The 20598-nt window shown below is 41.3% G+C and overlaps 1 protein-coding gene across 1 annotated transcript; it reads right to left on the bottom strand.

Moving 5' to 3' along the window:
• Positions 1-1552: 1552 nt before the first annotated feature.
• Positions 1553-19995, bottom strand: LOC115203209 (growth arrest-specific protein 2-like). Its single transcript, XM_029767660.1, has 8 exons — positions 19781-19995; positions 13136-13364; positions 11780-11889; positions 9828-9969; positions 7621-7684; positions 6987-7494; positions 6613-6720; positions 1553-1862 (listed from the first exon to the last, which is right to left on the bottom strand). Exons 2-8 carry the CDS (start codon positions 13344-13346, stop codon positions 1659-1661), a joined length of 1347 nt encoding a protein of 448 aa, XP_029623520.1. The 5' UTR covers positions 13347-13364; positions 19781-19995; the 3' UTR covers positions 1553-1658.
• Positions 19996-20598: the final 603 nt, after the last annotated feature.

The raw sequence follows: 20598 nt of genomic DNA, 5'->3' as shown, positions 1-20598 counted from the left end.
TGCAAAAGTGACAGCAAAGTACTTCTCTTATTGGGACTTCTAGTGTTTCATGAGGAACTGGAAAGTGTTCAGTGTGAGCAATGTGGGACACTGTGTACAAATGCCACAATTTCAAGTGGCACCTCTTTAAGTAGCACTGTTATGATTTTCTACAAGTCATTTATACTGGTTCAATCCACGAGGATGGAGAAAGACGATTAAAAGACATTATAGTCTCGCATGAGATCATTATGGTTCATTTCTTTTAATGTATTCAAACTTGTCCATTTTTTAATCTAATTTATTTTACTGAAATAAAATGTAATTAATATACTATTCTGAAGTCAACTGTGTCTGTATATTTCATGTATTTTAGATGTCTATGTCATCTTATGTCACGACAGAAAACCACTGAGCTTAAGTAAACCTCTTCCTGTGAACTGCCCATCTGGGCTTACAGGTACACTATTTCCCACTCATGGAGAGTATAGTCACATAGGCTATTATGGTTCTTGCAACCACTGCAGTAAAGTTTTGGTTGGACATGTGGCCCATTTTTCAGAGGAGTTACACGAATGCCATGATTTCACAATAAAAGCAACAACCATCATCCATCTCAGTTTTTCTTTCATCAGTATGTAGCACATATTCATTCTCCAAACTAATACAGAACTGATGAGGTTTTGAAAACAATCACATGGATGTTGCTGACATCTGTCAGTTAGTGAGCTGACACTGATTTAGTCCAAATGCTAGGCTTACTTTTAGTGGACCTCAGTGAATTTTTTCCCCACCAATAGGTATTTTGACCAATCACAGATCTTTTCACATTAGATCATTTTTAGGGCTGATCTGATTGGTCAAAAAAATATAATTATGCCGCATGTCTAAATGCAGCCACAGAGGCTAAGAAACCCTGGGCTAGGTGTTGCTTGTACCATCTATTGCTTATGACACAGTGCCACCTAGAGGAGAGTTGGGTATTTTCTGGCTGTGTCCTCAGTCGTGTTTATTCCAGCAATTGAGGAAGAGTCAAGGCTGCAGGGTAGTAGCTAACCATCGAACAACTGACTACAGATAAATTCATAGTGTACATGGTCATGAAAAAAGGCTTTAATGTGATGTCATTACATGATATTCAATCAGAGTACATTCCAAAATATACATAAAATACTGAAAAATAAACATTTAATAAATGGTCCCTATATCGTCTTCAATCAAGAGTACTATCAAAAATATCGTATAGTACAATAAAACAATTCTTATAGAGAAATGACTGGACAGTCTTGAGATGAGCCCTCATCCAATATATTAAAATAAACACCATTACCCCTCAGCTATACTAGCCTTTCTGGATCAACTCTTTTAAAGACAACAGGATAGATTTTTACAGATAAGATCACTTTTTCAAACTAATCTTAAAAATAGATGATAAAATAAACCTTTCTACATACATGTGAGCCACTAAACCCAACTTACCAGATATATATATATATATATATATATATATATATATATATATATATATATATATATTTATTACACGCCTCTGGTCACTAGGCAATAGCTTTCACTCAAATAAATCTCCAGAAAAAACCTTGATATGCTCAGAATAACCAGGAAGCTTCATTGCTAGGTTGTGGTGTCAGTTATCTGTTATGGTTGAACAGATTAATGTTTTATTTCTTGGCACGGTAGTGTGCCCCCACCACCATATAGCTGTCTGGTGAGAAGTCCTTCATGTTGGGGGACTTTCCTTTGGCCCGACAGGTCCTGAGCGGGGTGACCGGTGGACTTCGGCAGGGGTCATGCTTCAGCAGGTAACATCCCAAGGTCTCCCAGCCTCCCCCGATGCGCACCATCACATGATGCTCATTCAGCAACTGCAGGAGGAACAAGATGGAGGGGATAGTCAGAAACAGCAGGTACAATAAAACCCATGACTGCTATTCCATTTGAGCAACTTAGCCAGTTCAACCATATCACAACAAAAGTACTTGTTTGTTGCTCAGTACCTAGCTTGGTTTTGAATCCCCCTTCACCTATGTCTGATTTCAAGTAGGCCAAGGCATAGTAACCTTGGAAAATGTTATGATCCACTCTCCAGACTGAAACTGCTCTTTGTATGACCCCCCCTGAGCCAAGATACCCTTCCAATCAAATATTGACCAGTTCCTTCTGCCTGTGTAACAGCTCTCATGAAAGTCAAATGATCTCTGAGCCATAGAAAGAGACAGCTTTGTCAAAATCTCATTAAGCCAAATGAAACACCGCCTCATGACGCCAGCTGAGCACATGCAGTGGACTAATCCACAGACATGCACGCAGGCACGCACACAGCATTCATGAATGGTACGTTGGTGTGAAGTCACCATGTACATAGTTACACTTAGAACACCCGTGATAGCAGGCAAACACAGACATCAGCACTCTTTAAATCAAGCCCTCTGACAACTACTGCATAGACACCTTCCTCTACACATCACCCACTGGTCTGGTGCAAACCTGACGCTACCATGGCAACAGCTCTCAAATAATACAGTCGGATTGTAAGAAAATGATAGCAGCGAAATAGAGACCGCTGTCTCTTTACAAAGCTGTAGCTCCACACAGACATCTAGATTCCCAGGAGGCCTTGCCTGGCCATTCGTCCTTCTGTCAACACCGGCCCACCCCCTCCTTCCTTATCGCCCATAACCCCTTCATTATGGAACCATTAAGAATGTGATAATACAAGCAGATTTACACCCCTTCTATACGCCTCCTGTCCTCCACTATGCATACTAATGGCGAGATGGACGGTGGAGGGGTGTAAGTGAATACACACACACACATACACAAGCACCCACGTGCACACAGACAATGCCTGGTAATCCCATTTACCAACCCAAGGAGCCCCTGAGACGTGATTTGCCTCAGCTGTCCACCGGCAGATTAAAATGTTATTGCTGACAGCGGGGTCAAGTTTGACATAACACACAAACACAAGGGTAAGAGGGAGCAGTGGAGGGAAACACCTATATGTTTTTTCCATTCATCAACCTTAGGTTAGAGCTGTCCATACAAATGTGGGCTAAAATACTGTAGGCTATAAGGATTTGTCTTTCAGAAGCACTATATTTCAAGAGCTCTATGAGGAAAATATATTTGGGTTACTGTATTTAATTAATTGCATATGTAACAGAACACTAGTCAACTCAGAACACTAGACAAAATACGTTATGGCTGTTATGGCTCTCAAAACTCAATATTCACATAGTGGAATTATGCAAGTAGACTTTCTCAGCAATTGTGCACAAACCCCCCTGCGGCAGACATCTTCTATATAATCAGATTCATTCTAACAGCCCCTGCCCCCCCACACGTGTGCCTTTACTCCAGCCCATAAGCTGACTGCTGGATTCCCCTGTGTCCTCCTTCCCTGGCAGCTCTATTGATTCTCTCTCCTCCCGTTTGTTGTTGAAAGATTCATGAGAATGCTAAAGGAGGAAGAGGCCTTCACCCATCATCCACTAGGGGCCATGCTTTAACCATTCCCTTCTGAGGAAAGATTGTGATTGCATTGGTCATTACATGAGAGATGGAGTAATTGTATTGTAGAAATTCACATGTATCTCACTCTATGGGAGGATCTTGTCACATGCAAAAAGGGCAGGGTATAACCTAACCACCGTCTCCTACTTATTCTTAAATGAAGCTACTTTTTCCTTTTAGGTAGTCCCATAGAACTTTACTGATTGCTTAAATGGAGATATGTCTTCTTTTTATAGCAGTCAGACCACTGCTAAAATATAAAGCAAACGAAACAAAGCTCCTATGTGTTCTGATCGAAATAGGAAATAATGGAAGTGAGATGATATTGTGAGAGGTTTTAATGTCTCCCTTCTCTTCAGTGCCAGACAGTTACCATCCCTGCTTTAAAGCCTGGTGCTTAATTGGGCTTGGAGAAGAAAAGCCTTCCTTTCTTCAACAGCTGAGAATGCTGCATGGAGCCCTCCAGGGCTAGCATGATTGAAAAATCTCCAGTGGAGAGAGGGGGTGTCGTACCAGGCCAGGCTTCAATGAGCTGTCTGATTAAATCACACCACTAATGACTTGGTCTTAGTAATCAATAGATTCTGCTCTTTAAAAAGCCAAGCAAACATCACAGGACTCATACATCCAGACAGACATACAGGGGTTATCAGGGCATCACTCCACACATTCACAGGTAACATCTTTACAGGGGAGTGGACTGTAGTGCTCTATTCATACAGAGAAGAGAAGTGTCTTTTTTGTGATTGAGAGAAAGGACTGTGTATCATACAGGTAGTGCTGTACAGCAGGAGTCGTCAACCTTTCCTTGCCCAGGAACCTCCTCCTAGGCAACCGGCAACCCAGGGACCCCATCATACATTAGGCGATATTAGAAAGAAAATAAGATATGCTCTTTTCTGGTGTGGATGACAATAATATATATTCTCTTATTTTTTTGTTATTCACAATGCATTCATTCTGTTGTTGCTAGCGATATTCTTTTTTAAAAATATATATATATATATATTATTCTTTTACCCCCTTTTCGTGGTATCCAATTGGTAGTAGTTACAGTCTTGTCTCATCGCTGCAACTCCCATACGGACTCGGGAGAGGCAAAGGTCGAGAGCCATGCATCCCCCGAAACACAACCCAACCAAGCCACACTGCTTCTTGACACAATGCACATCCAACCTGGAAGCCAGACGCACTAATGTGTCGGAGGAAACACCGTACACCTGGCGACCTGGTCAGCGTGCACTGCACCCGGCCTGCCACAGGAGTCACTAGAGCGCAATGAGACAAGGATATCCCGGCCGGCCAAACCCGCCCTAACCCGGACGACGCTGGGCCAATTGTGCGTCGCCCCATGGGCCTTCCGGTCGCGGCCAGCTGCGACAGACCCTGGGCTCGAACCCAGAATCTATGGTGGCACAGCTAGCACTGCGATGCAGTGTTCAAAAACATTGAATTAATAAAATAAATAGAAAATACTATAAAAAAGTGATTTAATTTTATATTTTTTTGCGGACCTCCTGCGGTACATGGGCTGCAGACCCACGGTTGAATACCTCTGCTGTACAGTAATAACAGTTAGGATGGAGATGTTGGGCACACAGACAATCTAAAGTTAAAAAGGTAATGTAGCCTGGCACAAATCCATGTTGCTGTAATTAAATCTGTAATTAGCAGTTATGCTCAGGAAACCACAGAAGACTTAAATAAGCCAAAGTGTGTTTAGGGGAGGGCATCTGGAATATCAGGAAAAATACAGAGCTTCAACAGACAAGCGGTTCACACAAAACCAAACCCCAGTCATATGACCTTGGTTGCCAAGAAACACTGAAGGATGAAAGAAAGGAAAAATACAATACCCTGAGCATGAAACCTTCAGGGTACGCATATTTCTCCATTTTGTAAATGTTCGTCCTAAACATACAGCCTCACTGAACTTGGCCATAAACCAACAACATCCCTTGGTTATCCATTTTTATGACCTCCATTTTGTTTGATGTGGCGTAAGGGCATGTTTTCCCATGTCAGACATTTGACTATTACTGAGAAACAGGTGTTCCGTGAGTCTAAGGCAGCCATTATATCTAAACGGGCAGTAAAAATAAGGTGCCTGTTTCTCAGGGAAGAAAAATAGGAATGCAGTTGTAACTCAGCGTGTCAGCTTACTGACAAAGACAGCTAAATCACATACTGTTATTGAGTAACACATTCTAAGCCATTGGATTTCAATAACATTAACTGAGCATTAAAACAGTCTTCTGTTGGTGACCAATTGTCCCCAAAAGATGAAACAACATACGATTCGGTCTGTCAGCTCAGTGTGGACAGCAGACAGACGATGCTACAGTGTCAGTCAAGGCCATTTAGGGAAAGCTTCCACTGAGGAAGCAATTGATGCATTTCTGGTTCATTGAGCCCATAGAGTGCAACCCCATCCAACTATTGGTAAATTAGCTATGGAATTGAATAGTCCATATCAGAATATACTAGATATGGAGCAACTGAGTAAAATGTGTATTTTGAATTTAATCAAGTAAAATGTTAATTTTAGCTTCGATTTCACTTTTTGTTTAACAAAATAATATAGAATAAAACATTTGTAAGACACCTTCAATACATATTAGGACAAATCAAGTAATACAAACCTGGGCATGTTTTAATAATACTTTTTTCCCATTAGAGGGTGTGAACTCAGTCTACCGTTGCCAAGCAACCCTGTATCCCATGGGGCTTTGCCTGGAACAAGTCCTTCTCTACAGATTCCCACTTATTGCAGCTTTGTGCAGCAAACATACCCTCATTGCTCAATATATGTCAATCAACACTCTTAAATATCACATGATTAAAAAACAAACACATACGGAAATGCAAAGAAGGTAATATGTTGGTATTAAGTCAACACCAACAAATTAAAATCCTTACATTTCCTCATGTGGTTGTTGGTTTAAATTAATGTTTATGTCCATACAGTATGTGTCCTATAAATGATGTCACTCACTGCTGTATAGACAATATAAATATAATCTACTTCTGTGGTTTCACGCAACTGCCTGAGGTTTATTAACCCCGACAATTAGGGTGAAGGAAGGGGTGTTGACATACTCGTACGTAGAGGACCTTCTCCCCGACACGGTAGCGTCCTTTAGGATGCTTCTCCACAGGGAACTTAGTGGGGCAGCTGCATGGCGGGTCCTCGATAATGTTTCTCACCTGAAACACAAAACATCTCTCAGATAAAGCAAGCAAAGACACAACCTCCTCCTACCCGTAGGCTATATCTACCAGCGTTATCACCGCTAAGAATGTTTGCTAAACAATTGGAGAGGAAGTCTGGTGTGCTAGACTAGGTCAATACTTAAGATCTTTCCTATGATACAGTCAGTGGGGAAATATGACACTGATTAGCTACTGTATTTCTCATTACATTGATGGGTAATTCATGGTTACTTTAGGCCTATTTGAGAGGAGGTACTTACTATGTCATCCAACAAGTTGAATGTGCTTGGCGTCTTCTTAGCAGATGATTTGCTTGGACGACGCGCCTTGGGCTTAGGTGAGGGAGAGGGTGAGGGTTGGGATGGAGGAGACGGCAGTGGCGGAGGATGTGGAGAGGGGGAGACAGGGGTCTCTGTAAGGCTCAGGGCTGAGATAGGATCTGTGGTTGGTGTTGTGGGAGGGGTCCGAGTGGAGGTTGTGACCATGGTAACAGATGAGGTTTGAGTGGAAGTTGTGCTAGTGGTGGTTGACGAGGATGAGATGGAAGTTGGATGAGTAGGGTCTACTGGGGCTGAGGAAGGGGGTGGGCTTGGACTGGGAGGTGGGGTTACAGAAGCAGGGGGTGTAGGAGCATGGAGCAGCGGTAAGATCAAGGGAAGAGTTGTGGGTGAGGGGAAGGCCAGAGGTGATGATGGGGTGAGAGACCCTCCCTCCTCCCTCTCTATCTCTCTCTCCAGCTTCACCAACCCTGGGGGCTCCACACCATACCTGAGAGCGAGTCAGTGAGACACCACGACTGTTAGACGGTTGGTAAAGAAAGATTCCATGAACTAGGAAAAGCGCAGTTGTGCAAGTCTCTGAGTGAATGATGTACACAGAGTCATGACAACTCACCTGACTGCAATCCTTCCCAGCTCCATAAGACAGAGACACACCTCCCGAGGTTGTTTGTGGAGCACTGCCCATAAAGCACACACACACAACTTATGTCATGGCTAAACAAATACTGTCATAGTAATGTATTATCGTTATGTATAAAGCCTGAGGACATGAACAGCAGCTAAATGTGCGTTTACATGAACGCCCTTGACAAACCATACAGACTGTCAGGATGTCAGGACACATAAAAACAACCTTCATCCTGCACCAAGCTATTTGAATATCAGGAGGCACACAGACAAAATTGAATAAAGATCAAACCAATGTGTTTACATTTCAAGAACCACAAACATCCCACATGCTACCGATTAACAACGAGTATCATTCAGCTGCCAAAGAGATGCTTGCAAAGATAAAACAGGACATTATCTGTGAGGAAAATGAAAACAAGAGCAGCATTTTGAATACAGGTGAATGCCAGTGAGGACTTAGGAGGGGTTATGCCTTTCTCCAGCGCCCAGCTATCTTTGAAGCTGAACTCAAATCCCTGCAGGCACCAGACACGTGTGTAAAGAAAACGTGGGCATGCAGGCTGAACACAGCACGCTCAATGCCTGTAATTATCAGTAGTCTTCAAAGTTAGGCTCTCCGAGGTGATTAAAATACTTATCAAAACATATCTTGTTCTAAACATGTAATTTCATTTGTGTGGTTTTGTTTTGGAGGGAAAGGAATCATGGATATACTGTGTAGTGAAATTAACTTCTCTCAGATATACTGTGTAGTGAAATTAACTTCTCTCAGTAAGTTTTGGTGGTGGAAGCACCACCAAAACACAAAGAAAATTGGAAAAGTTATGGTATTACAGTTCAAATGTGAGACACATTGGACACACCTCCCGACTGTGTCCATAGGTAACCTTTGATCTTTGAAATTGGCAATGAAGTTCCTTGTCATTGCTCTATTCTGTAAATCCATCATTACACCAGGGATGCAGCAGGGAAGAGGGAGGAGAGAAAGCAGGAAGAGAGTAGAGCAGAGATAATGCCATAAATACACAGCATACACTTACATGTAGTTGTACGTTGAAGTACAACAATTTAAACAATTATGTACGTATGAAAATATACAGTATGAATGACTTTAAAATTCCTCTGTCAAACATAAATATTGAAAAATACAGTAGTCATCATGTACATGTCCTATCATTCTGAGTGCAATTCACCAATAAGCCAGTTTAGTCAGACTAGGGGGCAAACTGATGTGTATGGTAGTTAAACCTACACATTAACACCCTGTGTCACGCATGCCCATGCAGGAACATGCCCATGTGGAATAGGTATACTGCACACACAGTTAATATCACTAAATGTGGTCAACATGCAATAACTAGTCTCCCATGTTCCTCAGTACTGAAGGCATCAAACAGAAACAGAGATGAATGAGTGATACATGATCCTAAGACAAGACAATCCAAGTCACAGAAGAAAATATATCATCCCTCTATTCAAGGTACAGAGTCAGCTAGCACTGTGAGCTGACCTGCTTTCCAGCTCCACCTGAACATCTGTCTCTTTCATTCCCTTTAAACCATCTCACCCACTCGCTAAATCCTCTACAGCTAGTGAGGAAGCATGGCTGGCGTTTTCATAGTGACAGTCACAGATCAAAGCTAGGGAGTCAGAGGAGGACAAAGATAGGTGACACTGGAGTGTTTTCCAAGTGGGGCCATGCTTCTACAGGACAGAGAAGAGGACAATGGGACACAGCACAGTCTTTCCACAGGGGACAGGCTACTAATCCAGAACAGGCACAAGAAAGAAACCATTCCAGAGACTACTGCCAGAGGCCTCCCATGGTCTGATAAGAGGGTATGAGAGTACACATATGGATGAAAGTAGAGAAGGGATGGGGTCGGGAACGTTTTAAAAGCAGATGTTCTTGTGACGTGTATGACGTGCACTGTTTCTCAATAAGATTATCTCTGGTAAATCTCTGGACGTCGCACATCCTGAGCACAGATTAGAATCGGCAGAAGTGTGTTAATGAACTAACTGTAGGGTCTGTTGCCAATTAGCCACACCATTTCAGTGTTCATCTTGTTGACTCCGACAGAGATTTACAGATTATCTCTTAGACAACTTGATAGATATTGGCTGTTTAAGGACAGATTTGTGTCCTGTCAGTGCCAGACGGAGATGGACAAGCAAGTAGGCACTCACCCAAACCTTCAGACTCAAACAGGTAGGTCTCATCCACACCAATCTTCCGACACCAGTAGAGGAAGTTGGCAGTGTTGTCCCGGGCAAAGAAAGAGCCAGAAGTAGCATCAGCTCGCCAATGAATCACCCTGCGGACGAAGGCCTGGGGAAAATACACAGGGACAATCACCAAGTCGGTGTCAATACTCAGATTCAGCTCAATACACTGAGTATACCAAACATTAAGAACACCTTCGAAATCGTTCCACAGGGATGCTGGCTCATGTTGACTCCAATGTTCCCCACAGTTGCGTCAAGTTGGTTGGATGTCCTTTGGGTGGTGGACCATTCTTGATACACACAGGAAACTGTTGAGCATGAAAAACCCAGCAGCGTTGCAGTTCTTGACAGAGCCTGGCACCTACTACCATACCCTGTTCAAAGGCACTTATATTTTTTGTCTTGCCCATTCAGTCTCTGAATGGCACACATACACAATCCATGTCTAATTGTTTCAAGGCTTAAAAATCCTTCTTTAACCTGTCTCCTCCCCTTCATCTACACTGATTGAAGTGTATTTAACAAGTGACATTAATAAGGGATCATAGCTTTCACCTGGTCAGTCTGTGTCATGGAAAGAGCAGCTGTTCTTAATGTTTTTTTCTACTCAGTGTATAACATGATATAATTAGTGCATTATAATTATTAATAACAGCTCTTTTTTATTTTTTATTTAATTTTTTATTTAACTAGGCAAGTCAGTTAAGAACAAATTCTTATTCACAATGACAGCCTAGGAGCAGTCCCTTGTTCGGGGTCAATCCCACTACATTATCTTCTTAGCGTTAATTATTTTCTTAAAGGCCCAATGCAGCCATTTTTATGTCAATATCAAATCATTTCTGGATAACAATTAAGTACCTTACTGTAATAGTTTTCCATAAACAGTTTCCAAAAGAAACAGAAATAGCTTTTTTAGCAAAAAAACTATTTCTCAAGCAAGAATTTTGCTAGGACTGTCTGGGAGTGGTCTGAATGGGGAGGGGCAAACTGAAAACGAACTGTTAATGTCAGAGAGGTTTGGAACTCTCTTTGTTATTGCTCTATTAACTCATTTACCGCCAAAACTCCATCCCACCAAAACAGGCTGTAATTTCAGGCAGTCTTTTCAAACAGCTCTTACACTAAAATGGCATTATCCTAATTTTCACAATTTCACAGTATTATTCCAACCTCATAGTGTGGAAATGTATATAAAACACAAGAAAATCTAATTTTTGACTGCACTGGGCCTTTAACTAATTAACCGCCTGGTGATGTCACCAGGCAAGCCGAAACTCCACCCATGCAAAACCTGCTGATTACAAGGTCCTGTGTAGATTGCATTTTCAACCAGCAAATATCAGGAAATAACACTGATCAAATGTTTTCACACTTTTACAGTGTTAGTTTCATCAGCTGTTGAACAATATTTTAAAAACCAAAAACTGTAAAAACATAATTTTGACAGCACTGGGCCTTTAATTAAATTCCCTCCAAATGTCTAGTCAGATGTGAACCATAGAAAGTAACTCCAACAACCAGCACTTGGGCAGATTCTGTGTAAGATTATAAACAATATTGAGTAATTTTTAAAATAAATGTAGGAAACAGTTACTAGTAAACACAATTCAATAATGACTATGAAGCGTGGCATTATGCAGTTCTCAGTCAGATGGTGACTTCAAAACCAGAGACTCTCAGTGAAACATTCTGTCCTTTATTGTCTACTTTCAAGTGACGGCTAGGTTTCAACATAATAAAAAAATACACCAAATGTACACCAGAGATGGCTCAATTGCAGATCGTATCTTTAGACTGAGCCACTGAAATACAGACATCTGTATGGCATAAGTAAGTTGATGAAAGATCAATATTCTTAAATGTGATCATGTAATGTATGCTGTCTATGGTGATGTATGTTTGTATGTTACCTTGCCATTGCTGCCTTGGATCATTCTCTCCTGTAGCTCCTCGGCCAGCTGGCACAGCAGAACCCCATTATCCAGCCTGTCCATCAGGCTGTCAGCCGTGACCCCAGAGTCTGGTGAGAAATGTCAGTCACCAACACCATGCTAAACAGATCACAGAAAGGGGAGCCCATTTGACATCAAATTGTTGTCTTACATCATTGTGTGCTTTACATCTAATAATAATATTTTCTAAAAAATACAAAAATCAGCTGTACATGATGAGTGACTATATAGTGGCTACATACTGATCACGTAGGGCATTATATGTCATTACACAGGTGTTTTTGTCCTGAGGTTACTACTCACTGCGATGACACAGATGTACTATACTGCTCCAGCATTATTTGTGAATAATGATAAGGGCGTTGCTCTGGAGTAATGCATTTTTATTATGCCATATTAAACTGAAGCATTTGCCTTGTTAATGGGACCTTATTATTAACGACTTCATTCTCATGTGTCACAGGCGTCGAAAGGGACAGACCAAGGCGCTGCGGGTATAGTGCTCATCTTCTTTCTTTATTTTGATTAAAGTGAACACTTAAACAAAAATACTAACAAACGACAAAACAACAGTTCCGTAAGGTACAAGACTATAACGGAAAACAACCACCCACAAACCCAAAGGAAAAAACAGGCTGCCTAAGTATGGCTTCCAATCAGAGACAACGAAAAACATCTGCCTCTGATTGGAAACCATATTCGGCCAAACATGGAAAAAGAAACATAGAAATAGAAAACTAGAACCAAAATTCCCTAGAACCAAAAAACCCCAAAACACACAAAACAAACATCCCCTGCCACGCCCTGACCATACTACAATTACAAATGACCCCTTTACTGGTCAGGACGTGTGAGTGATGGATATTAACTAGTCATCTCCCCGACACAGACACACACAGGCTGTGACATGTTCAGGCCCTTCCTGACTTCCTTCCAATAATATCTTAACAGGGTTCCTTTCAGTGACCAGACATACAGGAGTATTTCAAGGATTTAGGTTAATGTGTGTCTTTCCAGTTTAGAACACCAACCAATAGCTATGTCCCCATTATCCAATATAAAAAGTATGATCCAATTTCATGTCCTCGCATAACCTGTATGTCATTGGGTGACATTTTTATTGATGTTCAGAAATGACAAAAATAGGCCTATGTTGCACAAGAATTGAGCTAAACCAATGCATCACATTATCTTAGTCATAGTTTAGACACATTCCTTGTTAAAAGTGTTTTAAAAGCCCCAAACCCCAAGATGGTTACAGGTTTGTTGCAGGTGTTTTGTAACACCATAAAAACCATGTGAAAGTCACCCTACCCAGAAACATGTTGAGCCAGAGAGCCAGATCCTCTCTCATGGGCAGCAGGCTGGCCTCGTGGCGGCTGGGGAGCCATTTGGTGTACTGCTGTGGGCTCTTCAGACCAGGCCCATCGTGGTGCTGTTTGGGACTGAGGGGGCAACATATTCCGAGCCCAGTGAGATGTATTGGACTGTATTGGTCGTCCTCTGTTTCCACCGGACTGTTCATAGTTCCCTCCTCTTTTACCTGCAGGACAGGAGGAAAAGAAGCTGTTAATATTATATTTCATTCATATTTAAAATATTTTGTATTGTCACTTTTCTAGATTTGCAACATTTGAATATGTCACATCAAAGGAGGGAGTTGGAGAGCTTATTTGTGGTGCAGCATTTCTATCTATAAATCAGCTCTTTGTCAAAGGGGCCTCGACCTGTCTGTCAGCCTCTGGTACAGTACATTTTCCTGGGGTTTCAATCTTTTCTGTACATTTCTAGTTGTATACGTCAGGACAGCCATTCTGTTTAAAGTTTTAATAGCCTACTACAGCAAGAGTTCAACCCAACTCAAACAAGCTCTAGCCTCTTGTTCAGTTGACTGTAAATCTAATGGTGTGGAACACCCTCATTGACCCTAACCAGGCTTAGGAGCACTCCACACCTTCCTCCTAGAGCAGGGGCCAGGACAGGGGCATACAGCTGAGACAGGAGCCAAGAGTGGGCCAGGACGGGGGGCCTATGACAGTCATCAACAGAGCACAGTAAGAGGGCTGTCCACCAGACTCCCACATGAGCGGAAAGGTTTGGAGTTGGTGGAGGTCCGGACAGGAGAAGGTTTTGGCACAGGTAGAACTCGTAATGGTCTTCAGTGTGGAAACCAAAAGCATGGATGATACACATATAGACAACATACTAACCCACACAATAAACACATACACAAAAACTATGGACCATGTAGTCACAAACATACAAAATACATGTACTGACACAAGAGATCGCACACAGAGCCTACATACACACAAATCTTCACACAAACATGAACACACACGCACCAACCTTTTGTCATAACTGTTAGTGTAACTGATGTCAGGAAAGGATTTAATAGACAAACATCTAAAGCCAAGAGCGAATCCCCTGGCACTATTCTATGCCTCATTTCTCCCCTTTCCAGACAAGTATTCATCATAAAGGCCAACCCCATGCAGAGACATGCTTCGGCTTCCCGTAATCCCCACAGTTAATCTGCAGGGGTAAGAAAACAACACATGCACCGGGGTTGCAGAAAAGGACTGAAGAAAATATACTGGTCAACTTCAACAAACACTGTTACCATAAGATACCCAGATTCTATGGTATGTACATAACTTCAGATGTGCCGTTCATTTCAATTGCCAAGAAAATGTGAGTTCTGTTTAAAGTCACAGACTATTGGAAGGTTAAACAAACTGACTGCTGTCAGGGATGTAACCCCCACAGAAGCCATCACTCTAACTGTACTGAAAATAGCATTTGTTGATAGGATACACATGTACAAACAGTATAATTTCAAGGTAATGTCCTATTGTCTTCAAATATTGACTAAGGAGCTGTCATGTTGTCACATAGGCACCCACAGGAAAAAATACTACAGTTTACTATAGAATTCTACAATAAACTGTAGTATACTGTAGAATACTATACTACACACCGTAGTATCCCTCTATCATGTGTAGTACTTACTATAGAATGTTGTAGTATACTATAAAATACTATAGTAAATACTACAGTATTTAATTTTCATATACCATGCCCATTCCCCTCCCTATATCACCACACTATAGTAAATACTACTGTAATGTCCGCAAAAACACTACAGTACATACTACAGTATACCGTACTACAGTCTGCAAAATCACTACAGTAAATACTACAGCACAGTACATTCCGTTAAAACACTACAGTAAATACTACAGTACACTTCAATCCGCAAAAACACTACAGTAATTACTATAGTATATATTACAGTTCTCTTTCACTACAGTATTTTTACAGTGCATTCGGAAATTATTCAGACCCCTTGACTTTTTCCACATTTTGTTACGTTACAGTCTTATTCTAAAATTGATTAAATAGTTTTTTCCCCTCATCAATCTACACACAATACCCCATAATGACAAAGCAATAACAGTTTTTTATAAATGTTTATAAAAAACAGAAATACCTTATTTACATAAGTATTCAGAACCTTTGCTATGAGACTCAAAATTGAGCTCAGGTATTTTTTCAGATGGGCAGGAAGGCCTACATGGTTTACGCAACACAAGCCCCAGGTTAAGGGAGACACCTGGGAGCTGTGTGGAATCCAGGCAGGTAGGAAGGGGGAGGAATGGCTGCTACTACCTATGTAGTCCATTTGCTAGTGAAAGCAGGTAGATGGCGCAGCAAGCACACAACCTACAGCAACAGTAGTATGTCAATGTACCAACAAAGCCCTCAACCATGGACAGATCAGATTGATGATCTTGTAGACTCACGGTCCCTCTATGTTCGTCATTGTGACTTTAGTAGGGTGGCTTTGTAGATGCACCATGCAGGCCTAGGTGAGTAGACGGAGGCCTGTCTGCCATGTATGTGGCTGTTTTTCAGGCTGACCGGCCCGGGCCTGGGAGCCTCACGCTCTAACAGAACACACAGGTGCCACATTCACACCTCCACTACAGGACAATCCAGGCACCTGTGTTCCTAGACACAAGGGGTCTTTATACTCAAGGCCGAAAACACATTCACACATACTGTATGTACACCCACACACACGTGCACACATACACAGACACCCACACATGCAACCATACTGTACACAAGTATATACAGGCGCACAAAAGCCCATACCTGCATTGATATTATGTAGGTCTCTACCACCTCATTTATCTAGCCCTACCTAAAATCTCTTTAGCTAGCACAAGATTTCCTTCAGTGACATTTTGGAGCATGTTACTGTGCTGCTTATTCATTGACTGTGTCTTAATGGCACGGAACAACCTCACAGGGAAACAAACCCATTAGAGGAAAAAAAGTTTAGAATTCTACTGGTAATATCAAACTTAAGAATATGTGTAGTATGCTCCTTTAATGCAAAAGCGGGCCATTGAAATTTAAATTCACAAGACTGATTGATGGTCTGGTTCCCTTTGCCCGAGCTGGCCCTAACCTGGGCTCTCTCATGGGGATGGGTCTGACGGCTCTGATGTTGTCTCACATCTGGCACCGGTAAACAAGTGTCCTTTCAACAGGCTGAGAGAATGTTTTCATCTTGAAATTATACTACCTCCTTTCAAGCTTCAAGAGTTTGAGCAGAAAAGACCTCAAACTGACAATGGCTTGTCCTGACACAAAGTCAATTGCCAACAGCAGTGTGTGTCACTGTGTTGTGGTACATACTTTACTAAACACCAATGACTTTCAAGTGGAACTAATTGATCATCAAACAGCCAGCAGGCGTTTTGTGGCAACTATTAACACATATCTATAGATGCTTTCAGAGACTTCCCCCAATCTAAATATCAGTTTTCCAAACAGTTTGAATGAACAATTCAGAGAAGAACAAGATGGGCAATCGCAAGTTGATGTCCAACAGCATTGCTGGAAGCTACACCATTCTGAAACAGCATTTGAACAGAGATCTGGTGTCCCCAATTATCGAGTCTCAGATTGAAACAGCTTAACTGGGGTAATGCGACCCTACTGAACACAGATACTGTGTTCAAAGGGTTGGTTGGAGGGTAGGTAGACTACATCTTACTGGGCTCCAGGCCCGGTACATGGCTCTGTCTCAGCTGGTTCCAGACTAAATAAACCCCCAGACCGGCAGATAGGATTGTAAGGTCAATTGCCCATTGCTGTTTATACACCTTGAACAATGGGGCTTTACTCTAGAATTCCACTGGACATTTTCTTTTTACTAGCCCACTAAAATCAAACAGAAAAAAAGAAATTTTAGCATGGATGGTTCTAAGGAGACATTTATAAAATAAACAGTGACCACAGCACAAGCTGTTCATTGAGTGAATATTGGCCCAACCATTGCCCTCTGGGCCACAGATATACCTCAATATGACTATATATATATTATTTTCAGTTCCCTGGTTGGAAGTTGGTCCAGGGTGATATGTACACTTACAGTGAGGGGAAAAAGTATTTGATCCCCTGCTGATTTTGTACGTTTGCCCACTGACAAAGAAATGATCAGTCTATAATTTTAATGGTAGGTTTATGTGAACAGTTAAAGACAGAATAATAACAAAAAAATCCAGAAAAACGCATGTCAAAAATGTTATAAAATGATTTGCATTTTAATGAGGGAATTTTTGTATTTTATTTATTTATTTCACCTTTATTTAACCAGGTAGGCAAGTTGAGAACAAGTTCTCATTTACAATTGCGACCTGGCCAAGATAAAGCAAAGCAGTTCGACAACATACAACAACACAGAGTTACACATGGAGTAAAACAAACATACAGTCAATAATACAGTAGAAAAAAAATACGTCTATATACAATGTGAGCAAATGAGGTGAGATAAGGGAGGTAAAGGCAAAAAAAGGCCATGGTGGCAAAGTAAATACAATATAGCAAGAAAAACACTGGAATGGTAGATTTGTAGTAGAAGAAAGTGCAAAGTAGAAATATAAATAATGGGGTGCAAAGGAGCAAAATAAATAAAATAAATAAATACAGTAGGGGAAGAGGTAGTTGAAATAAGTATTTGACCCCTCTGCAAAACATGACTTAGTACTTGGTGGCAAAACCCTTGTTGGCAATCACAGAGGTCAGATGTTTCTTGTAGTTGGCCACCAGGTTTGCACACATCTCAGGAGGGATTTTGTCCCACTCCTCTTTGCAGATCTTCTCCAAGTCATTAAGGTTTTGAGGCTGACGTTTGGCAACTCGAACCTTCAGCCCCCTCCACAGATTTTCTATGGGATTAAGGCCTGGAGACTGGCTAGGCCACTCCAGGAACTTAATGTGCTTCTTCTTGAGCCACTCCTTTGTTGCCTTGGCTCTGTGTTTTGGGTCATTGTCATGCTGGAATTCCCATCCACGACCCATTTTCAATGCCCTGGCTGAGGGAAGGAGGTTCTCACCCAAGATTTGACGGTACATGGCCCCGTCCATCGTCCCTTTGATGCGGTGAAGTTGTCCTGTCCCCTTAGCAGAAAAACACCCCCAAAGCATAATGTTTCCACCTCCATGTTTGACGGTGAAGATGGTGTTCTTGGGGTCATAGGCAGCATTCCTCCTCCTCCAAACACGGCGAGTTGAGTTGATACCAAAGAGCTCCATTTTGGTCTCATCTGACCACAACACTTTCACCAGTTGACCTCTGAGTCATTCAGATGTTCATTGGCAAACTTCAGACGGGCATGTATATGTATTCTTGAGCAGGGGGACCTTGCGGGCGCTGCAGGATTTCAGTCCTTCGCGGCGTAGTGTGTTACCAATTGTTTTCTTGGTGACTATGGTCCCAGCTGCCTTGAGATCATTGACAAGATCCTCCCGTGTACTTCTGGGCTGATTCCTCACCGTTCTCATGATCATTGCAACTCCACGAGGTGAGATCTTGCATGGAGCCCCAGGCCGAGGGATATTGACAGTTCTTTTGTGTTTCTTCCATTTGCGAATAATTGCACCAAATGTTGTCACCTTCTCACCAAGCTGCTTGGCGATGGTCTTGTAGCCCATTCCAGCCTTGTGTAGGTCTACAATCTTGTCCCTGACATCCTTGGAGAGCTCTTTGGTCTTAGCCATGGTGGAGTGTTTGGAATCTGATTGATTGATTGCTTCTGTGGACAGGTGTCTTTTTTACAGGTAACAAGCTGCGGTTAAGAGCACTCCCTTTAAGAGTGTGCTCCTAATCTCAGCTCGTTACCTGTATTAAAGACACCTGGGAGCCAGAAATCTTTCTGATTGAGGGGGTCAAATACTTATTTCCCTCATTAAAATGCAAATCAATTTATAACATTTTTGACATGCGTTTTTCTGGATATTTTTGTTGTTATTCTGTCTCTCACTGTTCAAATAAACTTACCATTAAAATGATAGACTGATCCTTTCTTTGTCAGTGGGCAAACGTACAAAATCAGCAGGGGATCAAATACCTTTTTCCCCCACTGTAGATCAGTTCTAGTAAATATGAAATGTTTTTCTTCATGGAGTACAATTTTAAGCACATCCATACTTATTTCGTTCAAAAAATTTATTCTATTTTTTTTAAATATATATTCAGGTTCATAATGAATGTTAAGGTTTGGCAATGCACCTGTCATTTACCATCTATTACTTAGGATTTATCACATAAAATGAATGCTACCGCTTGAAATCATCACTATTTCACTGATATTTCAATGATAAACTAATGCATTTTGTAAAATACATACATTTTCTCTATAGCTTCACTTTTCAGATCACAAGTCACAAAGTCAACAACTGTTTTTTCTAGTAGGCCTAGTGGTGAGTAGTAGAAAATACAATTAGTGGAGAAACTGGTCAAATTAAACCAAAAAACACAGGGTATTTATTAATCATGTACAGCCATCACCATCCTCATCAATGGCCTTCATTATTAAATATTCAGAATATCTTAATCAACTTTCGGGCATAGAAATAATACATTATAAAGGAAATACTTACAGAGTCAATGAGTAAGTAAAACTGTTCAATAAGTTCCTCCAGTAATAATCAACAAAGAGACTGTATGTGTCGGCACAGCAGAACCAAACATAACATACAGGTTATCTACTCAGGTCCGCTAAATGGAAAATGTGCAATAAGAACGCAGGCTACCTCCACTTCTCAATGAAACACCCCTGTGTGCCTTGTGAAAGCTGCTGGTGTCATCTTACAAGTTGTAGGTGTTACCGCTGTCAACGACGTTGTGACAGGAATAATAAATTGTTAATTTGTCGATGTCCAATTTCAAAACTTTTCGCAACTGTTTTGTTTGATGACTCCACCTTATTGCTAGCCTACATGGAATGGATGACGCACCAAAAATCAAAAGACACGAGGTGACAGGTCTGAATTTCAAGATACTGCCTGCACATAGTAGTCATAAAGACCACCCACACAAGTAACCCCTACACGTTTTAAAAGCAGATGGAGATTATTAAAGTCTCCGCGGGAAACTTGATGGTGGAGGTCTGACAAAACAGTGGTGCTGAGTGCTCAAAGCAAGAATGTCCAATACTCACCATGAGACAAGGTAACATTAGCGATGACTAATGTAATAGTTCTACATTATTTATATTGGAATCCAGATACAAAATAATAGGAACTTGCGCTGTGACAAGTCTGCCTTTTATCTAAGGTCTATGTCAATATGGCTGGCAGCTCAGATACCCAAGTGAAGAGGAAATTCAACAACTTTTGGACAGTGGAAATTGATTTAAAAAAAAAAATATATATAAAAAAAAAAATATATATATATATATATATATATATATATTGTA

The sequence above is a fragment of the Salmo trutta genome, chromosome 12 (genome assembly GCF_901001165.1).
Source record: "Salmo trutta chromosome 12, fSalTru1.1, whole genome shotgun sequence".
Taxonomy (NCBI): Eukaryota; Metazoa; Chordata; class Actinopteri; order Salmoniformes; family Salmonidae; genus Salmo; species Salmo trutta.
The sequence above is the reverse complement of the archived record's forward strand: the minus strand, read 5'-3'. Positions and strand labels throughout refer to the sequence as shown.

Excerpts from the sequence above, each read along its gene's own strand:
- LOC115203209 (XM_029767660.1), bottom strand. The coding sequence starts at position 13,346 with ATGAACAGTCCGGTGGAAACAGAGGACGACCAATACAGTCCAATACAT. Across the intron at positions 6,721-6,986 it reads TCAACTTGTTGGATGACATA|GTGAGAAACATTATCGAGGA; the intron begins GTAAGTACCTCC and ends TTTGTGTTTCAG. Across the intron at positions 1,863-6,612 it reads AGAAGGTCCTCTACGTACGA|TTGCTGAATGAGCATCATGT; the intron begins GTATGTCAACAC and ends TTCCTCCTGCAG.